Source organism: Armigeres subalbatus, unplaced genomic scaffold (assembly GCF_024139115.2).
Source record: "Armigeres subalbatus isolate Guangzhou_Male unplaced genomic scaffold, GZ_Asu_2 Contig435, whole genome shotgun sequence".
Classification (NCBI taxonomy): Eukaryota; Metazoa; Arthropoda; class Insecta; order Diptera; family Culicidae; genus Armigeres; species Armigeres subalbatus.
In genome coordinates this window covers 693510-717819 of record NW_026943189.1, presented here as the reverse complement: position 1 = coordinate 717819, position 24310 = coordinate 693510, and the positions used below count along the sequence as shown (strand labels likewise).

The window sequence follows — 24310 nt, the reverse complement described above, 5'->3', positions numbered from 1 at the left end:
ATCAGGTTATTAAATTATCTAAATAATTACTCGCGGGATTGCTCCCGCATTATCATAGATTAAACAATTTATTCTAGACAGTGAAATGATCCCGCACAATTTCTATCCAGCGATGAGCAGTTGATGTGGAAAAACATTTCCCAGAAAGAACTGGTCACCACTGATCCTGGCCTCAGAGCCGGTAAATTGTTGCAACTTTAATCCAAATGGGATTGCATCCTCCCACGAAGCGCGCGATCGTCATTATACACAAGAACTTACTGTTTTTGTTTGAGTTGGAATGACTGAGGCTTACCGTTTACTAATGCATATAATCATGAAAACCTCAGTTTGGTGCGGCATGGGAACTACGTGTAAGGCTTCCATCTTTGAGAACGGGAAAGGGGGTTGGGTCGGCCACATATTACGAGAAGGGGGATACGAAAACTGCAAATCAGGGTTAGATTGAAACCCGGCAGAACATCACAGCAAAAGTAGACACAAAAGAATATCAGAACTAGCTCCCCGACGATGCAAAGAGTATGAGAAATTTTCACATACAAAACAAGATAAATAGTTAAACGGGTTGATTAAATCATATATTTATTAAATTTCGATTTCTAGAAAAAAAAATCATGGAAGCTATTTGTGCAAACAAACTAAATCAAGGTAAAAGTATACAAAAAAAAACACTACGTCCATACTTCACTTGTTAGGATTCAAAAAATAAGCTTGAAAAAACCTGAAGTTTTTCTATACTTAACACCATTAAAATATTGTTTATTTACTAAACTTAGCATTACAAACATCGTCATACGCCTGCATTTCTAAGATATTGTTCTTTTTTAGTAAGAGTTTCTCGGTGATTCCGCTTTTAGTCAAGCGAGCAACAGCACAGCAACAGCATCAAAATATATTGTTGTAAGCCCTGGAATAGGTGATAAAATAGTTTAATTACTGAATAGTACTTTCAAGTTGCCAGCTCTCCTACCATGACGATGACTTCAGTTGGCCTGCGTAACTCAGTTTTCCCCCTTGCCGGTTCGTCGTAAAAGTGCCGCCGCGAGTTCCTTCTTCATAGACGCCTGCTGGTTCGTGTCGGCCAACTTTTGAATGCTCCTCAGTCCGTTGACGATGTCCTTGGTCTTGCCGAAGTAAATCTCGTTCAACGTGTTGCGAATTTTGTTTTCCATGTCCTCCACGAGGCGCCCAATGTTGGCGATATGCGGACTGCTTTCGCTGACTGGTGCGTCTTGCTCAATCTGAAAAGGGAGAGCGGATAATGTTTGAAATACAGTCGCACCGGTTTCTATATTATAGCTTATTAGAGGCTTGATGCACGAATTCAAACGTCAACATTGCTAGTGTCATTCCTATACTGCCAGTGGACGCATAATTGTCCCATGTATATAGGGAATCCCAGCAAACATTGGACAATTATCCGTCCACCGGCAGTGACCGACATCTAGTTTGCATCGACCTAGCAGTCAAAGTGCTGGTAATATAAATGTCAAACCCATTTTAAAAAGAAAAAAAATATTTTGAGTTTTTATTATGGAATGTCTTCACTTACCATAAGACGTATTTCGACCTCAAAAAGCTTGACGTCCTATTATTCTTTTCTTCTGTCACCGCCCCCTCGATTTTTTGTGCATTTATTGCACTATATAAATAAAATATTTAGATTTCGCAAAAAATTCCTAAAGAAAACTGATTAGTTTTACGATTTTATCAATTTATCCATTATTTTTTATTTACCACCTGATTCTTATCCAGGTGGGTTTATGGGCAAACGCTCCACCACGGACCACGTGTTTGCCATTCGCCAAGTATTGCAGAAATGCCGCGAATACAACGTGCCCACGCATCATCTATTCATCGACTTCAAAGCCGCATATGATACAATCGATCGGGACCAGCTATGGCAGCTAATGCACGAACACAGATTTCCGGATAAACTGACACGGTAGATCAAAGTGACGATGGATCGGGTGATGTGCGTAGTTCGAGTTTCAGGGGCATTCTCGAGTCCCTTCGAAACGCGCAGAGGGTTACGGCAAGGTGATGGTAGTTTTGGACAAATCCCCCCGAGACCAATTTTCAGGCTACGCCATTGCGTCCAGCTATTTGGTTTCGCCGACGACATTGATATTATGGCACGTAACTTTGATATGATGGAGACGCATGGTGCATTCGTTCATCAACTCCCTATGGTGGGTGATTGATTTCTGCCTTGCAAAGAGGAAATGGTTTTTGATGAAACATTACTTACATTCGCTTACAACTCTACTGTTCAGGTATTTATTTAAAGATCATTACTTGTACTTTATTATGCGTATGAGATTGACTTTCACAATTTGCCCCTTGTCAAGTTGCAGTTATATCAAATATGACTGAAAAATCCAATAAAACCGTTCAATTTTTTTTTTTTAAAGTAGCCGCCACCACGGCGTATTTTAATATTATCTTAAACTTTCTAAAACATGTAAAAATGTAAAAATGAAAATGATTAAATTAAATTAAATGTCTCGAAGACACCATTACGCTAAATTGCATAACAAAAGGACTATTACGTCAGACGTCAAGTTATTGCAACTTAGCTGATGCAGTTCATTTCTGCTAAGTTACATGCGCGTTTTTTCTCGAAAGGTTGGGGGCATTTGACGACAGCTTCTCGCTTACGTCTATTGTTGCCAGTTCTGGTAAACTTTCTTCGGCTCGTTTTTTGCTGATTTCTAGGTGTCCGCAGGAGCAGTGATGGAAAATGTCAAAAAAATATCATAGCATTGCTATTACTAATTTCTTAATAACTTTTTTCAAAAGTAATTTACAGTTCGGACTTTTTGATTAACATGTTGTAGTACTTAAAAGGTCCTAAAACTTTGTCGAATAGATCATTGTTCTAAATACAAAGTGAGAGCCATGAGAGCGAGATTAAAAAAATGTCACGGAATGTCATGACATTAATGTCATTCGACACTAATTCGGCTCTCACGCCTCCCATATCATATTTAGAGAAATTACCTGTAGAAAAAGTTTTCGGGTCCTTTAAGGGCTACATGTTTATAAGGAAAACATAATTGTAAATGACTTGAGAGAAAAGTTATTAGCAAGTTAGTCCCATAACATCGATTTGACATTTCTCGTCACTGCGCAGGAGTAAATGCAAATTCCGACGCAACTCACTTGAAGGAATAATAATGTTTATAATTGTTATCAATAAACTGTCAAACTTCTTTGTCGCGTCGTGTTGCATCGCGTCAACGCTGACTTCCTCCATAGGATGACCTGACCACCAAACGCCGTTGACAGCCCAGCTTTTACGATGGGCTTCTCTGTAATGATGCACCGAGCTTTATGACTGACTTAGTGCTTCATCAGCTTCATAAATAGTAATAGCAGCAAGCTGACTTTCAACATATCGATGTTGAACTTGCTAACAACCACTCAGAACATGTGTTCCCAGACTGTGAGCCGTGACTCCCAGGGAGGTCGTGGGCTGATCAATGATGTGGTGCGAAATACGAATCTTGATTCATACTTTTGTCCAGAGGCGACTCGTCCATACGTTCTACCTGTTCATGGAACAGGTAACCATTTTTAGGTCAGAAGTAGGAAATTAATGTCTTGTCAATTAATTAATAGGGCAAATAATTTACTCAGTAAATTTTTTAAACAAAGTTTCACGTAATATTTCCAATGATTTTAACATCTAAACAAACAAAATATTTCGTAGGCAGATCAAGTAAACGCCACATGCTTGGCGTATAGTCAAATTGCAGCTAAATGTTTGTTTCCCCGACACACCACACCCCATCACATAGAAAGCTTTTGCCAGTCGTACGATCCATAATGAAGAACCAACAGCAGCGCTGCCAGAAGTCAAATTTGAAATTTTGCGCCATGACAAATGATTTGAAATAATTTCCTCCTTGGTATGTTCACTCGTTCTCCGCGCGAAGAGAACCAGCGTGAGCGTTGCCAGCTTTCTCCGTTTCCTCACATCATCCTCTTTCGCATGCGAAGCAAGCACGTTTAGATGCAAGTTCTGCTATGCGCGCAGCAGGAGTCAAACCCGTTCGACGCGCTGCGAGAACAATCAACGACGCGACGCACCTTCGGTTAAACTCGATCGTAGTGTCGGGCTGTGCTTTGCCGAACACGCTAAAAATGAACTACTCAAAATTGAGTCGAATCCGACTCATTTTCATTAAAAACGGGACAACTCAAAATTTGAGTAAAAGATACTACTTCGATAAAATGATGATTGCACTTAAACTAGGAGTCTGTTTGTAGTAAAATGCACTTAGATAGATAGATAAACTTGATTCGCATCTGTCGTATTAAAAATTGATGGAAGGCCAAGCTTAACTTTCGCGAAATCATCATTTTATTGAAGTAGTATCTTTTACTCAAATTTTGAGTTGTCCCGTTTTTAATGAAAATGAGTCGGATTCGACTCAATTTTGAGTAGTTCATTTTTAGCGTGAAAGGCGCGTGCGCGCACGCTTTCGTTCATTGAGTTCTCCAAGCGCAGTTTTTCGCACACTAACGTCACTGTATAGAATATATAAAGTAAAAGTGGGTGGTAATCTTGTTGCGGCAAAAATATCACGAATACTTTTGGAGGAAGACAGCACACATTGACAGGAATACAGCGAAGTCACGCACACCTCCATTCATTTGGAGAAGTCAATACTTCGATGATTGGAAACAGTTTGTTTTTCTTTTTGACGTAAACTACGTCTAAGGGGAAGCCTCGGATACAGGGTGCAAAATGAAAATTTCCAAATTGGGGACCGTCACGAAATCATGTAAGATTTCAAACGGTAATAGCGTCTTTATCTTTCGATGGATTTTCGACATTTGCTTATCAATCGATTCGGAAACTCTCCAGCAATTTGCCAATTTTATTGATACTATTGATTATCAACGTTAAACTATTGAAAATGTTATTTCTTTCCAAACCGGGGGAAAAATTCAATCCCGTTCATAAATCCCCAACACGGACATCAGATTGCAGTAACGTACGGGCCTTTAGATCCACTGCTTCGTTTTCCCTGTGTATAAAAAGCCCCGTGTTTCGCGTGCGCGCGTCATTTTCATTCTGCATGTCACGGAGAACGGACGATTTCGTTCGCATGGGAGGACTCGTTGATTGAGATTTATGAGTTATGATGCGGATGAAATTTTTCGTCAGGTGGTGGTGGCGGTCGTGGCAACAGCAGTACATCTTTACATCCGTGTTCCTAACAGCATCTTTGAATCTGGCAGTCAACTCCGTGCTGTTGATGAGGCACATAAGTGGAAATGAATCGGTTCTTTTCAGGACCACCATTATGTTTGGGAGGAAGGTTAAGACGAAATAATTTTTTGACGTAAACTACGTCTAAGGGGAATACTCAGATACAGGGTGTAAAACGGAAATTTCCAAATTCGAGACCGTCGCGAAATTAGGATAGATTTCAAACTTTAATAGCGTCTTTTTCTTTCGATGGATTTTTAATCACTTACTCTGCAGAAGTCGAATGATGGGTTGAATCTTATGAGTTGTTGCGTTACTGCTGCCGATTTTTTGTAACAATCTCATGAATTTACTCTCAGTCAAACCAAATTCCTCCAATGAACAATTTAATGCCCTGAAAAGGACAGATTTCAGATCATGCGGATTTCTAATCACCAACACAACAGCAACCATTCGATAGTCAGAATATCACAAGAGTATTTCACTCAAATGCAGATGCTGGCTCTATGGTTTTACCGCTACACTGCAACAGATTGCCATCGTTGGATTCTCTGTAGCAACGATCCTGTTACGAGCACTACCTACGCCATCGGTGGGAACGAAGAGCGTGCGTCAGAAGGAGAAGCTGCAAAAATGTATTCGCATGGATGGAAATTAAACCTGAAACAAGTAGCAGTCTATCTACCAAAATAATAATCTTGAGGGGAAATTTCACTGGTATTGATGCTATCCATGCGAATAAATTTTTGTAGCGTTCCTAACGCACGGTCGTGATTCCGCCACCGACGGAAACTATCAGCCATCACCAAGCGATTAATATGAACTTTGATCAAAATTCCACAACCCACACCATCGCCGGGAATAAAATTTCCGGTAGGAGCTCCGCCGATGCCGAAGGTCTGGTCTCCGCGACATCTCGAACGAAAAGGCTCGCGCGCGCGCGGAAGAGCTGCTTTCTTGTAATCAATAAACTTGAACCTGTAGCCACGCCCCTTCGGTGACTGTTTGACGGTTACACAATATTTGCAGTCATACCGGACAACAAAGAGGAGGGACTAATGAGCCATCTTTATTGGTTATAAGAAAACTGCTCTCCCCCGCGCGCGCGTGGCAGCATTCACGCTCCCCCAGTTCGAGACAGCAGCACGTAGGGACATGTTTTTTGCTCGCGTATTTTGACGTAAACTACGTCTAAGGGGAAGCCTCGGATACAGGGTGCAAAATGAAAATTTCCAAATTGGGGACCGTCACGAAATCATGTAAGATTTCAAACGGTAATAGCGTCTTTATCTTTCGATGGATTTTCGACATTAGCTTATCAATCGATTCGGGAACTCTCCAGCAATTTGCCAATTCTATTGATACTATTGATTATCAACGTTAAACTATTGAAAATGTTATTTCTTTCCAAAACGGGTGAAAAATTCAATTTCGTTCATAAATCCCCAACACGGACATCAGATTGCAGTAAGATACGGGCCTTTTGATACACTGCTTCGTTTTCCCTGTGTATAAAAAGCCCCGTGTTTCGCGTGCGCGCGTCATTTTCATTCTGGATGTCACGGCGAGCAGACCAGGGCGTCCAGAAGCGGTCCCAGTGACAACGGCAAGATTATGAATTTGGTTATGTTTATTATTTATCATCAGACTAAGGCCGGAGTGGCCTGTGCTGCACATAAAAGACTTCTCCATTCAACTCGGTTCATGGCTGCACTTCGCCAACCACGCAGTCTGCGGAGGGTCCGCAGGTCGTCCTCCACCTGATCGATCCACCTTGCCCGCTGTGCACCTCGCCTTCTTGTTCCCGTCGGATCGTTGTCGAGAACCATTTTCATCGGATTACTGTCCGACATTCTGGCTACGTGCCCGGCCCACCGCAGTCTTCCGATTTTCGCGGTGTGAACGATGGATGGTTCTCCCAACAGCTGATGCAACTCGTGGTTCATTCGCCTTCTCCACGTACCGTCCGCCATCTGCAACCCACCATAGATGGTACGCAACACTTTCCTTTCGAAAACTCCCAGTGCGCGTTGGTCCTCCACGAGCATCGTCCAGGTCTCGTGTCCGTAGAGAACTACCGGTCTTATAAGCGTTTTGTAGATAGTCAGTTTGGTACGGCGGCGAACTCTATTCGATCGGAGCGTCTTGCGGAGTCAAAGTACGTACGATTTCCAGCCACTATGCGCCTCTGAATTTCTCTGCTGGTATCGTTATCGGCGGTCACCAGTGAGCCCAAGTACACGAATTCTTCAACCACCTCGATTTCGTCACCACCGATAGAAACTCGTGGTGGGTGGCTCTGATTGACCTCTCTTGAGCCTCTTCCTATCATGCACTTCGTCTTCGACGTGTTGATGACTAGTCCAATCCATTTAGCTTCGCTTTTCACTCTGATGTAGGCTTCCTCCATCCTCTCAAAGTTACGTGCCATGATATCAATGTCGTCGGCGAAACCAAATAACTGGACGGACTTCGTGAAAATCGTACCACTCGTGTCAATCCCTGCCCTTCGTATTACTCCCTCCAAAGCGAAGTTGAATAGCAGACACGAAAGACCATCACCTTGCCGTAACCCTCTACGGGTTTCGAAGGGACTCGAGAATGCCCCTGAAACTCGAACTACGCACATCACCCGATCCATCGTCGCCTTGATCAACCGTGTCAGTTTATCCGGAAATCCGTTTTCGTGCATTAGCTGCCATAGCTGGTCCCGATCGATTGTATCATATGCGGCTTTGAAGTCGATAAATAGATGATGTGTGGGCACGTTGTATTCGCGGCATTTCTGCAATACCTGAACACCGAACACGAACACCTGGTCTGTGGTAGAGCGTTCACCCATAAATCCCGCCTGGTACTGCCCCACGAACTCCCTTGCAATTGGTGTTAGTCGACGGCATAAAATTTGGTTATGTGCTGTCAGTGATTTCCAATGCGTACCATTGAGAAAAATAACAATATAAAATTGGTCAATTGGAGACAAACTTCGGTTAGTTACGCAGAACTTCGGTTAGTTAGGAAATTTAAATGCAAGGATGATATCAGTAGCAGTCAGCTAAAATTTTCATTTTTGCTGTTAGGGATTGGAATTGCACATTATCGAAGGTTAATCGGTTCTTTTTAGAACCAAAATTTTATACAAAAGAATATTAACCGAAACTAATTTTATGCAAATTATTATTTGCAATAGAAATACCCAAATTAAATTAAGCTCATTCAGAATATTTTTCGAAAAATAAGAAAAAACAACAATGAAATTGATTTTTTTTAAGTGAAACCCCTAACAAATTAAACAAACAAAACTGAACTTCTCATATTATATAAAACTCGAGAATTAAAAATTTTTGACTTAATTACATGAATATATCAGCTACTTTCAAAATGTAATTGTCGTATCCAACAAATTTTATGTTTTAATTGCATATTATTCGGCAACTCGGCCGTACGAAAACCATTTTTTTGTTAAATATCTTGGCTGTGCATATGCACAGCATATGTTTCGAAATGGACAAATTGATATGAAATTTGCGAAAAAGAATCCACGTGTCTTGGAGGGACTCGAACCCTCAACCTCCTACTCTCTAGATAGGCGTGATAACCCCTACACAACAAGACCACTTAAAGGTCACGTTTGCGGAAAAGCCATCAGAATCCGAGTACCAACCTCCACCGCGGTTAGCTCTCTTTTTTGCAAATTGAATATCTTTCGGATGCTTGATTTGCCCAATCTCCACATTTGCTTTACAACAACAGTATACAACAGTAAAGCAAATGTGGAGATTGGGCAAATCAAGCATCCGAAAGATATTCAATTTGCAAAAAAGAGAGCTAACCGTGCTGGTACAGATTCTTTTTTCACAAACGTGATTCAAGCTGAAATGTTATCACGCCTATCAGAGTAGGGAGGTCTGAGTCCCTCAAGACACGTGGATTCTTCGCAAATTTCTTTCAATTCAGAACTGCTGTGCATATGCACAGCCAAGATATTTAACAAAAAAAAAAAAATTTTATGTTTTTAATATTGCTCGACACCAGTGTTGTCTCAAAAGTAATCAAAAGAACAATTTTGTAATATTTATGAATTATGGGTCTTGCTAGGTTCTTCATTTCACCAAACGGTTTTACGTAGTTTACGTCGGGCGGTCGTGTCTTGTACACAACCCTTATGATTTTTCTCCTGATGAATATGCAATGCATCAAGAACAATATTAAATTAATGTTTGCGTTTTCAAAAGAGACAATAAATAATGCTTTTTTATGAATACTCAAAATCAATCAACATAGAGAAAAAGGTATAGTTTTCACTAAATTTGAAGAATTAAATAACTGGAACACATTTCAGCTTCTAAATGTGACTCATTGGTCGTCACGTAATTATATTATACTGATTATATACTATAATTATTATACTAATAATGGTTAATAACATTTCTTTCATAGCAAAAAAAAATATGTGAGAGTTTAAATATTAGCGGCCCGTATACCCCGAATGGTGGAATGAGCCGATTTGAAAGATATCTATTCTGAGCAATATCCAGTTATTGCCAACTGTTACCAAGTTAGATTTTGGACGATTTGCGAGAGTTTAAAATTTTAAGTGCATCTAAATTGAAAACATTTTTGAAACAAAAGAGATTAATAACCTAATTATTGTTTTGTATATCCTTTCTATTGTTTTTTTTTCTTCTAATATTTGGTTAAGTTGTACAAGAAAAGGTTGTAATATTAGATTAAATGTACAACTTTCAATCAAAACCACACAGCTTGATGAATTTTTTTTTTTATCAGCATGGTAGAACAGGTGTAGCAAAAGTCCACGAGACGCCCCTGCTTTTGTCCTTATTTTGTCCCACAAATCTATCACAGCCATTAGATTTGGATCTATGTAGTAAATAGAGAACTATAAAATTTGAGATTTTTTCAAATACAATGAAATCCAAACAATCCAAATTCAATCCAATTCCAATAAAAATCCAAGCCACATTCAATCCAATTCTAATCAACATCCAATCCTAATCCAATCTAAATTCAATCCAAATCCAATTCAAATCCATTCCAATCAAGTCCAACTCCAACCAAAATCTAATCCGAATCCTATCGAAATCAGTTCGAATTTCAAATGATTTCCAATCCATTCAAAGTAATATAATGGTGGGATATGAAGCAATGCATAATGGTTTGTCCAATCTAACGCGAACTCATTTTTATCCAAATTCTAAAAGCCAATGTGAGAGGGTCGCAAGCAATATGCGATTCCACTAGGTGGGTCGCATGTACAAATAGTTAGAGAACATTTGGCCTAGGATATGATATTTATCTAAAATTTCGCGGAGATATCATACTTAAATGAGATAGCATAAGTATATACCTAAATTTTAGACTTACAGGGGTTAGGCAAAATGATTGAGATAGGCAAAATTTGGCCCAAATTCAAATCCTTATAACTTTTTGAAAAATTGATGAAATTGGACAAAACTGGAAGCATTCGACGACAAATTTAGTCAAGATTTAGGAACATGCTTGGTCACGAATACTGGCCACCGGACACCGGAGATGTTCCGGATTTTCGGAGGCCATGTCAAAAACACTTTTTTTCTGCCGCTCGTATTTTTGTGTGGTTTGAAGTTACATCGATAAACACTATTTTCCTAGAAACAAGATCTTATTGAAAATTGAATGCGGGTGGTTGCGCTAAGATCGGTTGAAAATCATCCGAGATATGGCCATTTCAGTAAATCTGGTTCCGGATACTATGGTCAATTATGTATATCCTTCCAATCACGTATATATTATCCGGTACCATATCAATATTGGTATCAAACTTCAAGATTTTTCATGGAGATGCTTCAGAAAGCATATGCAGGACGATCAGTTGCCCTGACCACTCTGTAGTAGGTTCCAGGTGCCCCGGGGGAAGTGGTCAATTTGAAAAACGTTCAGAACCCTATCAATATGGGTATCAAACTTCAAGATTTTTCATGAAGATGCTTCAGGAAGCATATTCAGGATGATCAGTTGCTCTGACCACTCTGTAGTAGGTTCCAGGTGCCCCGGGGGAAGTGGCCAATTTGAAAAAACGTTCAGAACCCTATCAATATGGGTATCAAACTTCAAGATTTTTCATGGAGATGCTTCAGGAAGCATATTCAGGATGATCAGTTGCTCTGACCACTCTGTAGTAGGTTCCAGGTGCCCCGGGGGAAGTGGCCAATTTGAAAAAAAACGTTCAGAACCCTATCAATATGGGTATTAAACTTCAAGATTTTTCATGGAGATGCTTCAGGAAGCATATTCAGGACGATCAGTTGCCCTGACCACTCTGTAACAAGTTCCAGGTGCCCCGGGGGAAGTGGCCAATTTAAAAAACGTTCAGAACCCTATGAATATGGGTATCAAACTTCAAGATTTTTCATGGAGATGCTTCAGGAAACATATTCAAGACGATCAGTTACCCTGGCCGCTCTGTACTAGGTTCCAGGTTTCCCGGGGGAAGTGGCCAATTTGAAAAACGTTCAGAACTATATCAATATGGGTATCAAACTTCAAGATTTTTCATGGAGATGCTTCAGGAAACATATTCAGGACGATCAGTTGCCCTGACCACTCTGTAACAAGTTCCAGGTGCCGCTGGGGAAGTGGCCAATTTGAAAAACGTTCAGAACCCTATCAATATGGGTATCAAACTTCAAGATTTTTCATGAAGATGCTTCAGGAAGCATATTCAGGATGATCAGTTGCTCTGACCACTCTGTAGTAGGTTCCAGGTGCCCCGGGGGAAATGGCCAACTTGAAAAACGTTCAGAACTATATCAATATGGGTATCAAACTTCAAGATTTTTCGTGGAGATGCTTCAAGAAACATATTCAGGACGATCAGTTGCCCTGACCACTCTGTAACAAGTTCCAGGTGCCGCGGGGGAAGTGGCCAATTTGAAAAACGTTCAGAACCCTATCAATATGGGTATCAAACTTCAAGATTTTTCATGAAGATGCTTCAGGAAGCATATTCAGGACGATCAGTTTCCCTGATCACTGTGTGGTAGGTTCCAGGTGCCCCGGGGGAAGTGGCCAATTTGAAAAACGTTCAGAACCCTATCAATATGGGTATCAAACATCAAGATTTTTCATGGAGATGCTTCAGGAAGCATATTCAGGATGATCAATTGCCCTGACCACTCTGTAGTAGGTTCCAAGTGCCCCGGGGGAAGTGGCCTATTTGAAAAACGTTCAGAACCATATTAATATGGGTATCAAACTTCAAGATTTTTCGAGGTGATACTTTTGAATGCATTGTAGAACCAGCAGCTGTCATTACCACTCTGTAGTAGGTTCCAGGTGTCCTGGGGAAGTGGCCAATTTGCAAAATGTTCGAAACCATATCAAAATGAGTATCTATGTTCAAGGTTCTTCATGGAGATGCTTTTCGTCTCTCCTGTCGAACTACATCCTGACCATCTACAAAACGCTCATTAGACTGGTCGGCCTCTATGGCCACGAAAGTTGGATGTTGCTGGCGAAGGACCAACGCGCCCTTGGAGTTTCCGAATGGAAGGTGTTGCGGACCACCTATGGTGGGGTGCAGATGGAAGACAATGGAGGTGGTGGTGGAGGTAAATGAACCACAATTTGTAACTGTTAGGAGAACTACCTACACGGTACAATTTTGGCGCTTACAGTGGGCCGGGCAAGAAGCCAGAATGTCAGATGATAATCCGATTGAGAAGATGCTTCGATAATAATCCGACCGGTAAAAGAAGAAGAGGCGTGCAGCGGTTACGGTGGATCGACCAAGTGGAACGCGACCTACGGATCTTTCGCAAAAATGAAAAACAGACGTCATATTCAGGATTTGTCATCATATCAACAAATACCTTGTCTTCCAAAATAATTTGATAATCGGCAGGCTTCACTTTGCCCTTAAGTGCCATAATAGGACCATGGTCTTGTCAAGAAATAGCACCCAACACAATTGCTAAGTCATGCTTGCGACCTGCTGCCATTGATGGCAGGCCATCTTACACTTGGTCGATCCACCGTGACCGCATCGCGCCTCTTCTTCTTGTACCGGTCGGATCATTATCAAGCACCCTCTCAATCGGGTTGTCGTCTGACATTCTGGCTACATGCCCGGCCCACCGTAACCGCCAAAATTGTACCGTGTGGTAGTTCTCCTAACAGTATCAAGTCGTGGTTCATTGGCCTCCACCACCACCTCCATTGGCTTCCATCTGTACCCTACCGTAAATAGTCCGCAACACCTTCCATTCGGAAACTCCAAGGGCGCGTTGGTCCTTCGCCAGCAACATCCTACTTTCGTGGCCATAGAGGCCGGCCAGTCTAATGCGCGTTTTGTAGATGGTCAACTTCGTGCGGCGGCGAATTCTATTCGACAGGAGAGTCCAAAAGCATCTCCATGACAAACCTTGAACTTTGATAATGAGTAGTGAGTATTTGATATGGTTTCAAACATTTTGCAAATTGGTCACTTTCCCAAGACACCTGGAACCTTCGACAGAGTGGTCATGACAGCTGCTGGTTCTAAAATGCATTTAGAAGTATCACCTCGAAAAATCTTGAAGTTTGATACCCATATTCATAGGGTTCTGAACGTTTTTTTTCAAATTGGCCACTTCCCCCGGGGCACCTGGAACCTACTACAGAGTGGTCAGAGCAACTGATCATCCTGAATATGCTTCCTGAAGCATCTTCATGAAAAATCTTGAAGTTTGATACCCATATTGATAGGGTTCTGAACGTTTTCAAATTGACCCCTCCCCCCGGGGCACCTGGAACCTACTACAGAGTGGTCAGGGCAACTGATCGTCCTGCATATGCTTCCTGAAGCATCTCCATGAAAAATCTTGAAGTTTGATACCAATATTGATATGGTACCGGATAATATATACGTGATTGGAAGGATATACATAATTGACCATAGTATCCGGAACCAGGTTTACTGAAATGGCCATATCTCGGATGTTTTCAACCGATCTTAGCGCAACCACCCGCATTCAATTTTCAATAAGATCTTGTTTCTAGGAAAATAGTGTTTATCGATGTAACTTCAAACCACACAAAAATACGAGCGGCAGAAAAAAAGTGTTTTTGACATGGCCTCCGAAAATCCGGAACATCTCCGGTGTCCGGTGGCCAGTATTCGTGACCGTGCATGTTCCTAAATCTTGACTAAATTTGCCGTCGAATGCTTCCGGTTTTGTCAAATTTCATCAATTTTTCAAAAAGTTATAAGGATTTGAATTTGGGCCAAATTTTGCCTATCTCAATCATTTTGCCTAACCCCTGTATGTTAACCAGTACTATTAGCCAATAACTCCAAACTTATGACTTTGGGAATGCTAGCAACATTTTTGAGCTTCGTGAATGTTGAATATCTCATCCAACGGGTAATTCTGCTACGACTACTTAGTCAGTAAACTACAAAATAAACTTCGAGATAATATATTAAGCCTTCCAAACAACTTTGTAGCATACGATAGATCTCCATATCTCTCCGATTCCGTTAGCAACTAGCTTAACTGGTAGTCTCATGTACACTAAAGTCGTACAGCCAAGTTGTACATTTCAAACAAAATCAATGCTTCCATGACCCACCTTGGGATTTTCTAGATTTTCAACCCTTTTCTCGGCTGCCTCCTAGGCGCGCCTTGTGGTATTGCAAACCACAAACCATTTTCCAGAGATCTCCCGCGCTTTGTAATTTTGCAATTTCCAAACCACAATCCATTTTCCAGCGGTCTTCCAGACGTGCTTCGTGATTTTCCAAACCACAATCCATTTTCCAGCGGTCTTCCAGACGCGCTTTGTGATTTTCCAAACCACAATCTATTTTCCAGCGGTCTTCCAGACACATTTTGTGATTTTTCAAACCACAATCCATTTTCCAGCGGTTTTCCAGACGCGCTTTGCGATTTTCCGAACCACAATCCATTTTCCAGCGGTCTTCCAGATGCAATTTGTGATTTTCCAAACTACAATCCATTTTCTAGCGGTCATCCAGACGCGCTTTGTGATTTTCCGAACCACAATCCATTTTCCAGCGGTCTTCCAGACGCGCTTCGTGATTTTCCAAACCACAATCCATTTTCTAGCAGTCTTCCAGACGCGCTTTGTATTTGCCAAACCACAATCCATTTTCCAGCGGTCTTCCAGACGCGCTTTGTGATTTTCCAAACCACAATCCTTTTTCCAGCGGTCTTCCAGACGCTTTGTGATTTTCTGAACCACCATCCATTTTCCAGCGGTCTTCCAGACACGCTTTGTGATTTTCTAAACCACAATCCATTATCCAGCGGTTTTCCAGACGCGCTTTGCGATTTTCCGAACCACAATCCATTTTCCAGCGATCTTCCAGACACACTTTGTGATTTTCCGAACCACAATCCATTTTCCAGCGGTCTTCCAGACACGCTTTGTGATTTTCTAAACCACAATCCATTATCCAGCGGTTTCCAGACGCGCTTTGCGATTTTCCGAACCACAATCCATTTTCCAGCGATCTTCCAGACACACTTTGTGATTTTCCAAACCACAAACCATTTTCTAGCGGTCTTCCAGACACGCTTTGTGATTTTCTAAGCCACAATCTATTATCCAGCGGTTTTCCAGACGCGCTTTGTGATTTTCCTAACCACAATCCATTTTCCAGCGGTCTTCCAGACGTGCTTCGTGATTTTCCAAACCACAATCTATTTTCCAGCGGTCTTCCAGACACGCTTTGTGATTTTCTAAACCACAATCCATTATCCAGCGGTTTTCCAGACGCGCTTTGCGATTTTCCGAACCACAATCCATTTTCCAGCGATCTTCCAGACGCGCTTTGTGATTTTCCAAACCACAATCCTTTTTCCAGCGGTCTTCCAGACGCTTTGTGATTTTCCTAACCACAATCCATTTTCCAGCGGTCTTCCAGACGTGCTTCGTGATTTTCCAAACCACAATCCATTTTCCAGCGGTCTTCCAGACACGCTTTGTGATTTTCTAAACCACAATCCATTATCCAGCGGTTTTCCAGACGCGCTTTGCGATTTTCCGAACCACAATTCATTTTCCAGCGATCTTCCAGACACACTTTGTGATTTTCCAAACCACAATCCATTTTCCAGCGGTCTTCCAGACGCGCTTTGTGATTTTCCAAACCACAATCCTTTTTCCAGCGGTCTTCCAGACGCTTTGTGATTTTCCGAACCACAATCCATTTTCCAGCGGTCTTCCAGACGCGCTTTGTGATTTTCCAAACCACAATCCATTTTCTAGCGGTCTTCCAGACATGCTTTGTGATTTTCTAAGCCACAATCCATTTTCCAGCGGTGTTCCAGACGCGCTTTGTGATTTGCCAAACCACAATCCATTTTCCAGCGGTCTTCCAGACGCGCTTTGTGATTTTCCAAACCACAATAGACCTGTGCAGGAGTTCATGAAATTCACTCACCCGATGGATTTTGACATTTGAGCGGGTCGTCATCTCGAACAAAAGTTCATTTTGCGTTCATTATGCGACCCGCTCAAACGTCATAATTTCTTGGGGGAGTTCATTTTGCGTTAGTCTATCCTTTTTCCAGCGGTCTTCCAGACGCTTTGTGATTTTCCGAACCACAATCCATTTTCCAGCGGTCTTCCAGACGTGCTTCGTGATTTTCCAAACCACAATCCATTTTCCAGCGGTCTTCCAGACACGCTTTGTGATTTTCTAAACCACAATCCATTATCCAGCGGTTTTCCAGACGCGCTTTGCGATTTTCCGAACCACAATCCATTTTCCAGCGATCTTCCAGACACACTTTGTGATTTTCCAAACCACAATCAATTTTGCAGTGGTCTTCCAGACACGCTTTGTGATTTTCTAAACCACAATCCATTATCCAGCGGTTTTCCAGACGCGCTTTGCGATTTTCCGAACCACAATCCATTTTCCAGCGATCTTCCAGACACACTTTGTGATTTTCCAAACCACAATCCATTATCCAGCGGTCATCCAGACGCGCTTTGTGATTTTCCGAACCACAATCCATTTTCCAGCGGTCTTCCAGACGCGCTTTGTCATTTTCCAAACCACAATCCATTTTCCAGCGGTCTTCCAGACGCTTTGTGATTTTCTATTGGTAGTGCACAATAAGAACGACTTGTTCGATTGACATTTGAACACAAAGTGAAGTTTATTTAATATTACAATTACATAGCCTACTACTATAGTCGCAGCTTACTGCTCTTTAATACTCCTCCTTAAGCCGGCGTCATTAATTGAGCAAACCCATGGCTTCTCGATTACGCTCAAGTTTGATTCTCTGTAATGGTTTCGTCAGACAATCGGCAACTTGATCTTCTGTTTTCACATAATTGATAAATATAATTTTCCTGTCTAATGCATCACGGATGTAATGGTGCCGGATATCTATATGTTTCGTTCGGGGTGTGTATTCACCATTCCGGGCAATGCACATGGTACTTTGATTGTCACAGCGCAGCTCGATGGGATAATGTTGGCCAAACTGCGACACTAAGCCTCCCCACCATGCCGCCTCTTGTACCGCTGCCGACAGAGCCATGTACTCCGCCTCGCATGTTGACAATGAAACGGTGGGCTCACGGGATTTGGGATCCCACTTCCTTCGTTTTTGTTTTGGTACAAACGCCATTGCTTTGGTTCCAAAAATTCTTACATGGGACATATTCGGCTTTCTACCACACCAGGTCTCTTCAGGAGTAGTATTATGCCCTTGAGTTGGTGACCGATTCAACAAATATACCGCCGTCGAAACTGCTTCCGCCCAGAAAGCTTTTGGTAGCCCTGCTTCGAATAGCATGCACCGAGCACGCTCAACAATCGATCGGTTCGCTCGTTCAGCCATGCCATTCTGCTCCGGGGTGTAATCATTAGTTCTTTGATGCCGTATACCGTACTGTTTCAAATAATTTTCGAAATCACGGTTCACGTATTCTTTTCCGTTATCGGTTCGCAATATTTTGAGTTTTGAACCGGAATGCCTCTCTGCCATCACGTGGAATTCTTTGAACACCTTTAATACATTTTCCGCAGATTTTGTTTTTAGGAAATAAACCCAAATGCGCCGAGATTATTGTTGTCTACGAACACTATGTAGTATCGACTACCTCCTAGGGAACTCACCTCCATTGGACCCCATACGTCGGAATGAACAACAGCGAGTTTTTCAGCAGCACGAGAGCCTTGCTTGTTAAATGGATGCCGACTCTGCTTTCCCATGGGACAGATTTTACAGTTGCCATGGTTACCACTGTTGATTTTCACGCCATCTACCATTCCATTGGCTAGTAGCCGAACGCTCTTGATGTTCAAGTGGCCCAATCTCCGATGCCAAACCTCCAAGCTTCCAGGTGCCGAACAAGCTAACACGCTTCTCGAAACCTGTTTATGCTGTTCCAGTTTGAAGAGATTGTTATCATGGATACCTGTGGCAATAATATCGCCGTCCACATCGACCACTCTGCATCCGTCGTTGGTGAAAATCACAGTGTGCCCATTCTTGACAATTTGGCTAACAGACAAAAGATTTGCAATGAGTTCCGGTAACAGTTGAACCTCCTTCACCGGAATTGCCTTGAGCATCGCTGAACCTGTTGCTTTCACCTTCATGCTTCCTCCGTTTGCTGCTACAACTGTGCCGGAAGAATGCTTGATGTTCCCCAGCAACGCTTGATTCCGCGTCATTTGGACGCTTGCGCCAGAATCAAAACACCATTCGTCGTCCGCAGAATTGAACGTGGAAAGAACTGTGCAGAATGCGTCGCTTTTTGATGTAGTTTTGCATTCTTTAGCGATGTGTCCATACTTATGGCATTTTCTGCACTTTGGACCTTTGGGGTGGTCAGATTTCTTCACTGGCTTACCATTGCGTTTTGCTTCTTTTGTAACCAACGCCGAGTCCACAGATGGCACCTGGACTTCTTGAAGCAGCTTCGTCTTGATAGCATCTCCTGTAATTGGCGTACCTGAGTTCTCGAGGGCTATGATCATGGGACGATACTCGTCAGGAAGCCCAGCCAGTAATAACGTTCCAATTCACACGTCCGAAATCCCAAATCCAATACCGTCCAATTTATGTGCCGTCATCACGATTTGATTCACATAATCGGCCATGGACTAAGCTTCGTCTTGATAAACTTATGCAGCAGCCCGACTCGCCTGGTCAGGCGAGTGTCGTGTCCTCGAAAGGTTGCTCCAACTTTGACCAAACTTCGTTATCTGTTCCTGCTTCCCGAACATGGATGTAATTTACCGGGTCCAGATGTAGAATGATTTTTGTCCGCGCTTTTCTATCTTTTCCAGAATCTACAGCTTCGTCTGCTTGCAATGTCGGCTTCACCGCCCACCATAAGTCTTCGAGCTCCAGATACGTTTGAACGGCAAACTTCCAGGTGGCCCAATTTTCTCGTCCGATGAGGCGTTCAATACCGGGAAGGCTTGAAATTGGCTGGACTACCACTTGATGCCATTTCTAATACTTGATAAAAAAGCTTGAAAAAAAATCTTCGAGAACTTCTAGAATCTTCTATAGAACGTCTATAAGAACGACTTGTTCGATTGACATTTGAACACAAAGTGAAGTTTATTTAATATTACAATTACATAGCCTACTACTATAGTCGCAGCTTACTGCTCTTTAATATTTTCGGAACCACAATCTATTTTCCAGCGGTCTTCCAGACGCGCTTCGTGATTTTCCAAACCACAACCCACTTTCCCGCGGTCTTCTTGACACGCTTTGTGATTTTCCAAACCACAATCCATGTTCCAGCGGTCTTCCATACACGCTTTGTGATTTTCCGAACTACAATCCATTTTCTAGCGGTCTTCCAGATGCGCTTCGTGATTTTCCAAACCACAATCCATTTTCCAGCGGTCTTCCAGACACGCTTTGTGATTTTCTAAACCACAATCCATTATCCAGCGGTTTTCCGGACGCGCTTTGTGCTTTTCCGAACCACAATCCATTTTTCAGTGGTCTTCCAGACGCGCTTTGTGATTTTCCAAACCACAATCCTTTTCCCAGCGGTCTTCCAGACGCTTTGTGATTTTCCGAACCACCATCCATTTTCCAGCGGTCTTCCAGACGCACTTTGTGATTTTCCGAACCACAATCCATTTTCCAGCGTTCTTCCATACACGCTTTGTGATTTTATAAACCACAATTCGTTATCCAGCGGTCATCCAGACGCGCTTTGTGATTTTCCGAATCACAATCCATTTTCCAGCGGTCTTCCAGACACACTTTGTGATTTTCCAAACCACAATCCATTTTGCAGCGGTCTTCCAGACACGCTTTGTAATTCTCTAAACCACAATCCATTTTCCAGCGGTCTTCCAGACGCGCTTTGTGATTTTCCGAACCACAATTAATTTTCCAGCGGTCTTCCAGACGCGCTTTGTGATTTTCCGAACCACAATTAATTTTCCAGCGGTCTTCCAGACGCTTTGTGATTTTCCGAATCACAATCCATTTTCCAGCGGTCTTGCAGACGCGCTTTGTGATTTTCCAAACCACAATTCATTTTCCAGCGATCTTCAAGACGCCCTTTGTGATTTTCCGAACCACAATCCATTTTCCAACGGTCTTCAAGACGCCCTTTGTGATTTTCCGAACCACAATCCATTTTCCAACGATCTTCCAAACACGCTTTGTGATTTTCCAAACCACAATCCATTTTTCAGCGTTCTTCCAGACGCGCTTTGTAGCAATACAAACTCATTGCCTTGTGTTTTTTTAATCATCAAATATTTTAACACATTAGCACATGAACAAATTGTATTCAACTCACCTTTGAAATAAGGATCCAACAAATAACCTGGCAGGATCGCCAAAATGTGTGGCCCCAAATGGCCGGAGCGAATTGTTATGACAGCAACTCTCCGTGGGTGCGTGTGCACGCCACGGAGGTCTGACCAGAAAAGGCCGAGTCATGGCTTGCTGCGCACTGATCGACACGCTGAGGTGTTAATGTATAATCGCACGCTGATGGTGACTTACTAAAACCCCACAGAGTTAACAACTTGCACGTACAAGTTAGGTACTATCAACGACTTTCTGTATGGGCCTAATATGCAAGCGAAGATTACTTCTATTTAGGTAATCAAGGTAACGTTTGATAAAACAGTTGCAAAGTTCCTTCAATTTCGTTTTAAGGCGAAGTATGACTACGGCGGAGATTTCTATGACCTTGACGTTCATTGTGAACACGAAAAAAAAACTTATGTTTCGTCGATCATGCGAACTTCTGCCATGGCTAAGACACCTTAAAAGCAGCAGTGTGAAAACTAAGGCTAATATAGGGACGAGGATGCCGACCTTGGTATATAATTCTTCGATAGGTACTTTTTTTAATGCAACATCCAAAAAAATCAAACGTCGATTTATCTAATCTGTTAGTGCACCACGCCTATACAGGTAGTAAGCCTAGGCTACCTAGTTGTGCCGTAGGTGGTTTGCGTGGATGTGCCAACAGATTTGATAAATCACCGTTAGAATATCTGTTTACAAAACCCCATCGTCGTCGTTTTGAACAAGATTATCAGATAGTGTTTCCATTTCAGCCTCATTTATAAACTTTTAAAGCGAATCGTGATTTGCCTAACACTTTGAGTGCTTCTGGTTGTAGATTTTTTGAGAGTAGCCATTGGTCAAGTAATTACAGTGCATGTATTATTCATCGCGAAGGGAAGCAAAAATTTTTATTTGGAATTCGGCGGATCAACAAACAAATGGGATCTAACATAGTTTAGATATACCACCGGGCATTTATGCTGTGATTTTTTTTATCTCGTTGATGGACAACAAAGGTGATTGATTTACCGTTTGAAGGATCGTGTGTTAGTGCTGCGAGTCGCTTCGGCCGTCCAAAACGCAATCCTCAACTGTTTGCATATGCCACCGGTCATGCATGGTGAGGAGTGTTCATGCTCGGTTCATAAACACTTCGAACGATCTGGTATCGTTGTGCTTTGTACGGTCAGAAAGTAAATCAAGTGATAATCCATCCTGTGGTTTTTGAGGAGACGCAAATGTAAACATTGTCTTCAAATATCAAAATTCACCTAATATTCCTTTCCTCTTTTTCTAACTAGCTACACTGCCGTGAATCGCATATCTGTCCCATCTTTGCTGGGTTTCCTATTCATATGGGACAAATATGCGATTCACGGCAGTACAAGAACGTGACAGGCTCCGTTATTGAACATTTGAATATTTGTCACTGAAACTGAGAATGCTTGATCATTCAGTTGATTTTTTGTGGAATTTCACTGATTCTGGTAAATCATGGAGTAGCACTATTAGTGTTAGTGGAGTAGTCAGTCAAAGCTTGTAGATTCTTTTGGCTTACTACTCTTAGAATAATCGTTTCAGCTCGCCAGCCTCTCCCACTTAATATCCTCTATATACCCCAAAACAGAACCTTACCTGTCTGGTCAGACTTCCCCCAAGGTTGATGGTTCCCGATCCTTGCTTGTGGGTCTGCAGCCACAGCATCGCCGTCGACGTCAGCTTATAATGGGCCGTTCTGCCGGAGCTTTTCTCCTGCACCTCCACCACGTGAATCGAATCCCAGCATCCTTTGGTTTTCTGGTGCCCTTCTCCGGCCTTCTTGATAAGAATCACTCCGGCGAAGCCGTGATCCAAATCCCACAGATAAGCGGACGACACGCCTCCCTCGTAGTACATTTCGCGGTACTGATCGAACGCATGATTCGCCTCGATTTCCAACTTCCGCAGCCGTTCCGATGGCATCGAACCATCCTCCAGCGGGGGATCGTAGGTATTCGTCCAGGGGCAACGGTATGAGTCACCATCTCGGTTGTAATCACAAAGCAAATAGTCTTTTCCCGTTTCCTTATCTTTCGCTATTTTCAAAGGCTGATCCACAGATGTCAACAAGTCTTCGCACAGAGCTGGGGCCAGGTCTATCAGATCGATTAAGTTCTTTTCAATTTGCTGGGGAGGAAGTCGTCTCATCAAATCTAATGCACAATCCATTTGCTGTTCCGTCTGAAATTACGATAAGGGCAGGAGAAAAAGGTAAATTTGTGACGAACTGGGCGTGACGTTTCCTCATATCAAAATAAGGTTTCTTATCAGGAAACGTTTGCACTTACCATTTTCTAGTTTCTTTTGGAGAAAAACCTATCACTGGAAACAAAATTGAACGCAATTGAGCAAATTTTACAATCGTGCGCACTTGAAAACAGACGAAATTGATGATAAATTCAATATTTTCACGAGCAAAATGAAAGTTATTCGTGATGCCGTGACAAACTGGAAAAATAGGGTTACCAATTCTTTTCTGTCTAAATTTTGACGTTTGTACTTAAATCCGACAGATTCCGGGATGCCAGATGTTTTGATTCCGTATGATGTACACGCTCATTTGCATCTAATAAAAACCATGAGCGAAACATTAAAGAAAATTTTCTCGGATCATTTATTATGCACACCAAATTTTTTTCGCCGAAAATCAGCATAATTTTGCTGAATTTTGCCGAGCTGAATGATCAGCAAACATTTCAGCAAAAACAAATTACTGAAAATTTCAGTGAGCTGAACTGTCATTACCTCCGACTACAGTCGCGATTCGCTGGTTGGGCCACGACCTCGGCCCAACTAACGAATTCGGTTTTTTTAGTTGGGTCAACTGACAGCCATTTGAACACGTGTATTTCGACTTGAACATCACAAATGATGTCCAGTGACGCCCAATCCTGTTTTCCGTGTTTACGTTGAATTTTGACGTTCGGTTGCTTTTTAGTTGGGCCATGGCCCAACCAGCGGAGGCCCAACTAAAAAGTGACCCAAGTATTAAGATCCCAACCAGCGAATCCCGACTGTACTATCTACTGAATATTCAGCTAATTCAAAAAGTTTACTGAATATTCAGTTGGTTTGACCTATGCAGGATTTGACAGCATTATGCTGATAATATTCAGCAAAATGGATCAAATTGCTGATATTATCAGTATTTTAACCACGAATGAATTGTTTACAAAATAAAATTTGTTTTTTCTTTTCATGATTTTTTATTTGTCGGGAAATAAGAAGGAAA

The 24310-nt window shown here is 42.1% G+C and overlaps 1 protein-coding gene across 2 annotated transcripts; it reads right to left on the bottom strand.

The window, feature by feature from the left end:
* Positions 1 to 556: 556 nt before the first annotated feature.
* Positions 557 to 23550, bottom strand: LOC134204174 (F-actin-capping protein subunit beta). 2 transcript variants are annotated; one of them, XM_062679001.1, is made up of 4 exons: positions 23367 to 23549; positions 22675 to 23259; positions 971 to 1241; positions 557 to 907 (listed from the first exon to the last, which is right to left on the bottom strand). In XM_062679001.1, the coding sequence occupies exons 1-3, from the start codon at positions 23367 to 23369 to the stop codon at positions 1002 to 1004; spliced, it is 828 nt and encodes a 275-aa protein (XP_062534985.1). In that variant the 5' UTR covers positions 23370 to 23549; the 3' UTR covers positions 557 to 907; positions 971 to 1001. The 2 variants fall into 2 exon arrangements, with proteins under 2 accessions (XP_062534985.1, XP_062534986.1); XM_062679002.1 differs by lacking the exons at positions 557 to 907; positions 971 to 1241 and adding an exon at positions 22156 to 22254 and having other exon boundaries at positions 23367 to 23550.
* Positions 23551 to 24310: the final 760 nt, after the last annotated feature.